The sequence below is a fragment of the Aristolochia californica genome, unplaced genomic scaffold, assembly GCF_029961685.1.
Source record: "Aristolochia californica isolate CCGP_79_NKW_82.1479 unplaced genomic scaffold, dmAriCali1.0.hap1 SCAF_16, whole genome shotgun sequence".
NCBI classification, from domain to species: domain Eukaryota; kingdom Viridiplantae; phylum Streptophyta; class Magnoliopsida; order Piperales; family Aristolochiaceae; genus Aristolochia; species Aristolochia californica.
This window is the reverse complement of record NW_027181837.1, coordinates 20,003,835-20,013,719: the sequence shown is the minus strand read 5'-3', so window position 1 is coordinate 20,013,719 and position 9,885 is coordinate 20,003,835. Positions and strand designations below refer to the sequence as shown.

General features: G+C 36.8%; 1 protein-coding gene across 4 annotated transcripts; it reads left to right on the top strand.

Annotated features, from left to right (window-relative positions):
• The first annotated feature begins 731 nt into the window (after positions 1–731).
• On the top strand, positions 732–6,513 carry LOC137953258 (nuclear transcription factor Y subunit A-7). 4 transcript variants are annotated; one of them, XM_068800568.1, is made up of 7 exons: positions 770–820; positions 921–945; positions 1,896–2,140; positions 2,930–3,084; positions 4,729–4,800; positions 4,975–5,136; positions 5,696–6,513. In XM_068800568.1, exons 3-7 carry the CDS (start codon positions 2,104–2,106, stop codon positions 5,921–5,923), a joined length of 654 nt encoding a protein of 217 aa, XP_068656669.1. In that variant the 5' UTR covers positions 770–820; positions 921–945; positions 1,896–2,103; the 3' UTR covers positions 5,924–6,513. The 4 variants fall into 4 exon arrangements, with proteins under 4 accessions (XP_068656667.1, XP_068656670.1, XP_068656669.1 ...); XM_068800566.1 differs by lacking the exon at positions 921–945 and having other exon boundaries at positions 732–820; XM_068800569.1 differs by lacking the exon at positions 921–945 and having other exon boundaries at positions 747–830.
• Positions 6,514–9,885: the final 3,372 nt, after the last annotated feature.

Sequence of the window (9,885 nt, the reverse complement as noted above, 5' to 3'; positions counted from 1 at the left end):
GGTGACTCCGAGTTTGTGGTTGAAAAGCGCTCCGTAGTGCTGCCCGGCAAGGAGCCCCGGGCAGGGAGATTCCGGATAGAGGCGACTGGGTCCCGCTGAGACTGAGATGTTGTCGCTTTCGACGGTGTGGATGTGTCGGGGGAGGCTCCGTTTATTGATGGTGGTGGTTACCGGTTAAGGCTCACGAGGGGCCTCGCTTGAATAAGAGGGAAAAGAGGACATAAAGAAGGTAAAATGAATCTGTTCGTAGTCCGCAAGACCATGTTACTCTGTTGCTGCTCTTCTTTCCATCAACGTACTTTGCTGCTGCATTGCCGGTGACATGGGGCGTGAGACAGGACCTTTTTGTGACCTGTGAATGATTGGTGGATAACATTATGTACTATTCTGACTGGAACCACTCGAGGGCGTATCGCCTATATGAATTAAAATTTATTTTAATTAGTATATTTTTATCAGTTTATACGTGTCAAAAGCTTAGCCAGAAGATATAGGATACCGTTGTAAAAAATAATATATAAAATGCATTTTTTGAATAAAAATTATATAAAATTTTAAAATAAAAAATCACTAGTAGAGCCAGAGTACCACCTGATTGGGTGGTCAGAAGGCTACTGAAGCGAATATTTGAATTCTTGTTTCTTAAATTGGAAAATAAAAAGTAAAATGTAAATAAACCAAGACGGGAGGAAGATAAGCGCTAGGAAAGTATTCTGTTAAAGAAAAATTCCATTTCGAAGTCCGCCGTTTCTCTCTCTCTCTCTCTCTCTTCCTTTCGTTCTGTTTCTTTCCGACGGCGGCGAAGATTATTTTCTTACTGGTAAGAGAAGGTCATGATGTTATCCTCAATTTACCATGCTCAATTCCGTCTCTCACATATTCATTTTTCTACTATGATCTGTACTTTGCGTGTTTTTCAGTTGTCGGTGTCTGAATTTCGAACTGGTAAGCGAGTAGATCTGCCTGTTAGAGTGCTATCTTAGTTGTGAAATTCGTCTGGCTATGGGACAGTTTAGGGTTCTTTGTGCAGCTCTAGCAAGTTGTTTTGGCAAAATCTCCGTCCTCTTGCCTTTTTTAAGTCTTTCGCTTACGGTGGACCGAATAGGATGACGGTAAATTTGGATTTGATGCTACTCAAATTGTGGTCGGTACGGTGTGTTTCAGACCTTCAGTGCGGTACTTCCCGATACTTGGGGTAGGTCGTGTTTCTTTGCAACAGAAAATTCTCTATCTGTATCTGGAAATTTCTCATTTTTAATCGTTTAGCTTGGGGCTGTCGTCTGAGTGATTGCGTTTTCTCTAGCCTTTCAAAAAATTAAGGAAAAAAGTAGAATTATTTTCTCGTATTGCGAAGCAATATACTTGTTTTATTTGGTTTTGCTTCCGTAAGTTTGCTGCACCCTCGAAATTAAGGATTATGTGTCTGTGTCTGTGTTAATTTGGAGCCTTTTGTGTCTCCATCTGTCCTCTTGGTTAAGGTCCCGGTTCGTCATGTGCACAAGTGGCTGTGTATTACCTTGTGACAAGGGCTATCAACTGAACTTAATTATTCTCTGTCTACTGAAGTTATGAAATGCTTTGTCATAAGAAGTGGTCGGCGGCAGATAAAGTCCATTCTCGTGAGGGAATGTTATGTTCTTGGTCTATTGAAGGATATGATAAGTGCTAGTCCTAACAAGTGGTAGCCATTTCACTGTTGGGTCATTTTAATGTCTAGATTTGGCGAAAATGTTTGAACCTCGTGGTAATAGTCGTGAAAAGTTTTTGCTTGATTTGTCTGTTCTACTGAAATTGCTTTCCTCAGTTATGACATGCTTATGCGGCGAACTTAATTTTTATTCATATTAATGTAATTTTTTGAATAAATTTGAAGCATAATGTTAGTGGTATTTCAGGTATGTCAATGCTTTTGAGCTACTAAAAAAGCTGGCAGTCAAGTTAGTCATTTATGTTGTGGATCCATAATGACAAGTTGTAGCTGTTGGGAGCATGAAATGCCTGGCCAAGTGTTCTGTTAGCATATCTCATTCATACATTTGACCCGGAGGCTATTGTTTATGTCACTCGTAGTTCGTGTTTATACCGCAAAATCCGATTAACATCATGACATCTTCAGTGCATGATCTTTCCTCACACTCAGGTATATGTTATAGTGCCTCCCTGTACTTATTGCATGTCGATCTATTTCTCTTGCTTGTCTTTGTCATTGAATTTTGAGCTCTTCCCCTTGTAACAAATGCAACAGTGTGAGTACTATGAGAGTAAATCTTAAATGGGAATTGGATTTGGTAATTGGGGGGAGCTGCCTGGTCAGTAATCATACATATGCTCATGATTACAGTTAGTGTTGAATGGGTATTGGCTCCAATGTCCCTTAATATGGATCTCTACGTTTTTTGTTTTCTTTTCCGTGTATTGGTTCAGTATACATTAAACAAGACTTGAATGTTTGAAAAGACTAAGCAGAATACTGGATATGGGCTCTGAAACTTTAAGACCCATCACAGTATGTTTTTACAGTTGTTTTGCTTATGATTTATGATTGCCGTGTCCTTCAGGCATACGTTTGATTTTTTTTACTAATTTTTACTTCCCTTTTTGAGATCGAAACATACTTTTTTGGTTTTAGAGGTTGTGATATAAGGGAAATGAGAGTTTTTGCTTTTGAAAACCTCATTTCTTTTAGTGTGTTTTCTGTCCTCTGACTTCCTCTCAAAGTAAACAGGGTCTAAAAGATTTATCTTACTGGCATAGATCTTTTATTGTCAAATATTTGTGGGATTTTTTTGTCCTAACTTATTACTGTGGATTTTGTTTGTCATCATGGAGTGTCAGTTTTGGCTTTTGCATGTTTTCATATTTTTTGTTCCAAAAATTTCCAATTACTCTTTTTGACTTTTGTCTGTGCATTACCATGGCATTCAAACAGATAACAATGGAGCTGACGAGCAGCAGCAAAAACAATCTCAAGAGACACAACCTCAGATCCAATATCAGCCTCCTACAACTGGGATAATTGGTGTTACGTCACCGGCTACAGACTATGTTGTTCCTATTTCTCATGTTGAAGTGGGACAAACAATGGTACTATTCCAAATGCTATAAATGTTTAAAAATGGTTGAAGTGGAACCCGTCTTAAATAGACACTTCTACCCAATTGCTACTTTTTCTTTTTTACCAATCCGTGTATAAATGGAGATGGAACAAAAATCCTTGTCTGTGTTTGGATTTCGGTTGAGATTAAAACTTTGGCAAGATACACTAATTAAACTGACTGGACTTCGGTAAATGCTGTTCCAGACTGATTAGCAGGATATGGAGAGAACCAATTTATAATTTAAACCTTCGTGATGTAAGTCTAAAAAATATAAAGGTGACTCGATTACTCTTTAGTTAATTTTTTTTAATTTTTAATGTTATTTCACTGGTTTTATATATTTTTTAATTTATAAAGGTGACTTGCTGACCTGTTTACCTGTGAGTGATTGGGTAAATAAGTGGGTAGCTGAACATCCTTTACCCATTTCTAACGATAGGTAACTGAAAGGATATTATTTGAAATCTGTAATCTAGTGACCTTATCTATTTAGGTTTTTACCTGTTTAAAGTCCCAGTCTTGAAGAGCAATGTTGACGCTGCGTTTGTCAATTAGTGTTTTCCTATTCCTTAAAATTCTCATGCTGATAAGTTAGGCAATGTAAAAGGTATGCTGGATTGTTCATGCACGTAACCATTTGCAATGAAATTTTCCTCTAGTTGGTAGCAAAAGAGTTTTTTTTTTTAGTAATGAAAAGTGAGTTTTTCATAGAATTAAATGTGCTAGTTGTAAAGGTTGTGGATTAAGATAGAATGTTTATATTGTTGGGAAAATTCCAACATATATTTGACATGTTGTGCATTTTGATGGCATGATTCTGAATGTTTTCCATTTAAGAAGACTCTGAATATGATTCCTTTCAATGTATTAGATTATGGTCAATATGCATTATATGCATTTCAGGAAGACTGATAGAATCACTATATTGGTAATCTTGACTGCCTTATTTTCTTATAAAATTATAAAAATATTATAGTTCTTATATAAATAAGGGAAACGTTGTAGCTAAAAAACTCATACAACTTCTTGTTAAAGTTCGAGAAGTTTATTGTACTCAAAAGAACTTCTTTTAGGGGTCTGTGGCATACAGTAAACCCTGAGGCTGGAAATTGCAAGTCCTAGGTTACCTACTGTTATGATAGATGATTATTACTGTACCTTTGTCATTATGGTGGAAGTATATTGATTTGGAATTAGCTGGAAGAAAATTCATTAGTTTGTTAGAGATGGCATAAGCTTACTCTAGTTTGAAATTTTTTTCTCATAAATGTTCAAGACTATAACATTTTAGGGAAATGATGATGCCTTCAACAGTGGGCTGAGTATTTCAGCATTGAGGAAAGTGGTCTATGAGCTTAGATTAGGCTCATGAAATTTGTAGGATTTTGTGGTATTTGAGAGAGGATCGGCTAGGAGCCATTATTCAAAGATCCGCTTTTTAGTAAGAAAACTGATAGAGATTATTATAAAACTCTTTTTTTTTTTTCAAATTTTCAGTACCTTCTTCCCTTGCAAACTCTTATGCATTGTCTTTGTTGTAGTCTTGTCTAAAATATTGGACTGTAAAGTATTTATTTACTTATCAAGAGAAGGGTGTAAGTGTTGAAACAGCCCTCAATTTTTATTTCAGGCACAAACAACATATGCATATGCTGATCCCTACTATGGAAACATTATTGCAGCTTATGGAGCACAGGCAGTGGTATGTTTGGTGCCTCTATTCCCATATCATGATTAATGAAAGCAATACTGTTCTTTTCTTTTTGAAAGAAAAAAATATTGGGAAAATTGTTCTTACTATTTATTCTATCAGTCTATTATTGTTTGTCCTATCTTTAAGTTCATCTCAATGTTACTGTTACGATGACCATGGCAGATCCATCCTCCCTTGATGGGGATTCAAGCAGGAGTTCCGTTACCCTCAGATACAGTTGAAGAGCCTGTATATGTCAATGCAAAGCAATATCATGGCATCTTGAGGCGTCGGCAATCACGTGCAAAAGCCGAATCTGAAAATAAATTGGTCAAGTGCCGAAAGGTATGTCTCCTCCAAGAAGTTGTGGTCCTACTTTTTGCACATAAGTATTTATTTATTTTTCTCCGGTGCATGTTATTCCATCTTTGGCATTACTTGTAGCTAGTTAACTTTTGTTGTTTTTTTTTGTGTTTTTTAGTATATGTTCTGGTTATCCATGATGAACTTTATCACCTTAATATTTGATAAACCTATTCATAATGCTTGAAGTTGTTCACTGTTTCCTGTGAGAAAATGGCTTAATGTTAATGGATGACAGAGATCCTCTCTCTCAGAGCTGTCTTTATAGAAGTTTTTTTTTTCTACTCTAATCTCTTTACCTCCTGGAGGCACGTGGGTCACTCTAAAGAGGATAAATATGTGATGAACTTAATATGCTATGTCACAATCTTTTTGTTCAAATTACTCCTTGTGATGTGCACCTTTGCTTCCCTTTCAATTTTTGTTAGAATTTTTCTGTATTTCTGTGCATGTAGATGGGGAGATGGGAAATGCTTTGTTTTATTTCCGTAATTGTTGTTTCTCAGTTTCAAACTTTATAAGTTATTGCTTCGTTTTGTAGCCCTACTTGCATGAATCTCGTCATTTGCATGCTCTGAGACGTGCTAGAGGGTGTGGAGGCAGATTTCTAAATGCGAAAGTTGACGAAAACAAAGAACAAAATGAGGCTTCGGCAGGAGGTGACAAGTCGAATCCTGCCAGTGGAACTGTGTCCAATGAATTGGGTCAGCAGTGTGTAACTCAAACCGAGACCCAAAACCAAGAAACTCCCTCACAACAGGCCCCCTGATGTTGGAACAACATGGAAATGGAAGCATGCGATATCCCAGAGGCAAAATTCCAACTCTTCTTGCTATCAAAGGTTTCAAACTGCCATACCTCAATAGGCAGTGTTACTTACCTGCAGGTCACAATCTCTGATATAGCAGCCCTCTAATACTCAGATAGATGAAATATTGTAGCAGAGTGCAGGGAATACTGAACAAGGATAACATCCAGGATGAGCTCCTTCGGGTTAGTGTAGGTAGGGTGTGCAATATGTCCAGAGTAGGTTGTACTGATGCTGTGGGTTGCTGTGCTTGCTCTTTCCATCATAGCAGGTAGAAGCTGTAATTTGAGTAGCTCCTTTTGGAATTCATCGAGTAAAATCTAAGCTCTCTGATTATAATAGTTTGCTGTGCCATTGCCGACAGTCTTTGTATGTATGAGTTATGTACCCTATGATTTCTGCTCGTTATTTTGCCTACTGGTTTTCACAAACAACTTGTTCATGGGTTGAAATCCAGTTGCCCATGATGTGTAAAGAGTAATGTTGGTTAAGCCCCTTTGCTGCAGGCCGTGCTATGAGCTTGTTCATGAGTAAAAATGCAAATATTTTTAGGTTATGTCACAGTCGGTTTTCCTCTCAGTTAAGTTGGTTAAAGTTTCATTATTGTGCCACACGGGATTGCATGTATCATCAGTTCTTGCCATGGAGGGGGAAGTGAACTCTGGAAAACTACAGTTAGTGACAGAGAAGAAGAAGAAGGCATAAAAAAGCAGAACCACTAGACTCTTGTTACAAAATGGGAAGGTGTAAATGGATTGGAGTTGTTTTTATCTTCGTTAAGAGTCGAACCTGAACCCTAGAAAATAAAAGTAAATGAGAATTTGATCATTTTAAAAAATATTTAATAATGATAAAATAATTAATTATTTTTTTAAACAAAAATAATAAATTATTAATTTTCTCTTCTTTTTTCTTTCCCGAAAAGATTTAACGATTAAAAAAAATATAAAAATATAAAAGAATTCACAAGCAAACCAAGACATCCACCTTTCCACCCGTTTTTAGAAGGATCAAATATGGGGAATCGAAGCGAGCTGCCTTCCGCCACAATTTTCTATATCATAATAAGACTAACTGGAAAGTAGCTTTTGTCTACAAATTTCAAATTTCTAACTATATGTGACATATTTTTTAAACAAAGATTATTATAATTAGTCTAAAAGCGAGAAAGGGGAACCAGCACCTTTTAGCTGTTACAGATCTCTCGAAAACCACACTCAAATCACCCTCTATTTGCTTGCTTTTTTGGCCAAACAGGTGTCATCCATGGTGGTTCAAGGAGATGCAGAGGTTAGCAGCAAGAGAAAGGGAACTGGTGTGGGACGATGTAAACAAAAAAGAAGATAAATCTCTGTTTCGATTAAGAGAAAGCTTGGGAATGCTCTTATAATGATGAATGAGAAATCTACCCAGCAGCCCAAAACACCCAAAGGAAGATCGGCATCAGAGGTAAGACACCTTTCTCTGTTTCCGCATCGTCTCCTACCTCACCCCCGTCGTCCTCATCTGCACATCACATGTTCGATTAAATTACTCTTCCAATCCCCTCATCCCTCCGTTCGCTTTTCCTCGGCGGCACGCCTCCAGAAAAGCGCACGCAAGGGGAATGTCGGCTATGCCAACGCTCCACTTTTTCTTCTCTCTTCCCGCTCTCAAAAGTCTAAAGCATGGAATCTGTCATGGCCGTCCCCAGCTCCACTGTTTTGCTTTCTTTCTTTCTCTCCCCCATTTCAGTCTCTTATTTTAACAGAGAAAAAGCAAAGTCTGTGATATTATTCTAATCCAGCATCTAATCATGGCTGATATTTCAAACATTTGTCATAATTAAGACAAAGATGTTGACACCCAAAATCATCTCCTGGGCTGTCTCTGGGCCCCACCCTTTTCTTAAGTTTTCAACCCTTTATCAAGTGGGCCCATCTCTTTTTTTCTTTTCTTCTCGAGCTGTATTTTTTATGGCACGCCTGACGCCTGACGCCTCCTTTGGGAGGAGAGAGAGAGTAAAATGTACGCAAACTTGCACAATTTCAGGAGCTTACAGGTGTACCAAGTGGGCCCTCATGGTGGGCCAGGCCCAGACTTGTCTTTCAAATAAAGGAAAAAGGAGGGAACAGAAAAGGGGCAAAAGGGTGTAAAGAAATGTAGAGAGAGGGGTGAATAATAATGTCCACTGAGGGGACAGGCAAAACACCAACTGAGTCTGTGTAAGCATTGACCCTCCAAAGGCCCATCATGAGCCATTAATTTTGTGTAGGAGAGAGAGGGGAGGCCAATGGGTTCAGGCTTGGGATGCTTTGGTTATCAAAAGGACTCATATTTGTCAACCTTTGCAAATCTAAAAGTTGGGTGCTTTCTCACAGCCTTCTTACAGATTCTTCTTCTTAAGAGAGGGGCAAAAATGAAGTTAAAGTTGATGACAGGCTGCTCTTTTGGATCCTTGGAAGTGAAGGGAGGAGAGAGAAAGGGTGCCTTAGAGACCCCCCCCCCCCCCCCCCCCCCCCCCCCCCCCCCCAAAAAAAAAGTGCCTTTAAACTTAAAAATACTAAACAAGGTTCTAAAATGGGGTAAGACCAATCATAGGGCTTAGTTTCAAATTTAAAGTTTGTTTTCTCTCATTCTTCGACGAATCTCAACCCAGTATCTAATGTGCATAACTTTATTTTTATTACTTCAGGGTTCAATCCATGGTAAGAACGTTAATGATTTTAGAAACTCTTTTTAACCTAAATTAAAAAAAAAAAAGAGAGGTGGCTATAGGATTAGTCGATGATTAATATATCATTTTATGTTAATTGTCTCAAAGGTTTCATGGTTTTGCTCTAAGGATTTTTCATAGTTGAGATTTTAAGTTGTTAATCTACTTTTAAGATAGCCATGATGAAGTTAATTAGCTATTAAAAGGGAATGTAAGGTTAGAATCTTGGTTAAGTGGCCTAAGTGGTCTAGAGATAAGAGTTGTTCACATAAATATTCCTTCATTATTCTCAAGGCACCCTTTTAACCATTAGATTCACTTTTCTTTCTTGAAAATTATAAATTATTACAAGTTTCATTTTACTCTTGATTCAATTCACTCAATTTTGAGTTTTAGGCCACTTGTTAAGCTTTGAAGAGAATAAATTAGGTTTTGTGTGACAATTGTAGTGTATACTTGTTGTTAAGTATATAACTAAAGTCCCACTTTGACTAAAAGTGGGGATGATCATGGATATATAAGTGTGAACACTATCTCTATTGGTATGAAGTTTTTTAGGGTAAAAACCCAAGAGCAAATCCATGAGGAGTCTAGAGGCATGAATCAAGCACTAGGAATAGTGCTTCCAGAAAGCCATGTTTTTTAGTTTTTTTAAAAAATATGTAAATTCTTTTTCACTATCAACTAAAAGGAGTCTAGAGGCATTCAAACACAAAATATGGCCATGGATCAAGCACTAGGAATAGTTCATATTAATTGATGTGGTGGATACAAGTTCATAATTGTTACACCATGTAATAGGAATAGTGTTGACTCTTCAATCACATGGAAAGGATTAATAATGGAAGTCTCCATGTAAATTGATTCTATTTATTATCCTCATATGAATCGAGGAGTCTTAACTCATATGAATTTTTTTTAATAAGTATTTAACAATTGATGTTGTAATACTTTTAGTACAAGGCAGATTTGTATTTGATATTTTATTTTATTAAATACGTATGACAATATATGCGATTGATTATTAATTTTTATTTATTTTTCTTTGGAAAATTCTAAAAATTTTCATGTAACTTTTTGTAAGGTATTAATATGATTTTATTTGAAGGTTTATTGGAAATATATAGCATATAAAAAGCACCCAAACACAAGAAAACCGATTAAAATATTTTTTTAACAAGAAAAATTAGATAATAAAAAATAATTTTTTCTTCATTTTGTTCTTGTA

What these genes read in the sequence shown, in the direction of transcription:
- LOC137953258 (XM_068800566.1), top strand. Translation starts at nt 2,104, where the DNA reads ATGACATCTTCAGTGCATGATCTTTCCTCACACTCAG. An exon ending in TTGAAGTGGGACAAACAATG is followed by an intron (nt 3,085 to 4,728) that starts GTACTATTCCAA and finishes TTTTTATTTCAG; the next exon opens with GCACAAACAACATATGCATA. An exon ending in AATTGGTCAAGTGCCGAAAG is followed by an intron (nt 5,137 to 5,695) that starts GTATGTCTCCTC and finishes TTCGTTTTGTAG; the next exon opens with CCCTACTTGCATGAATCTCG.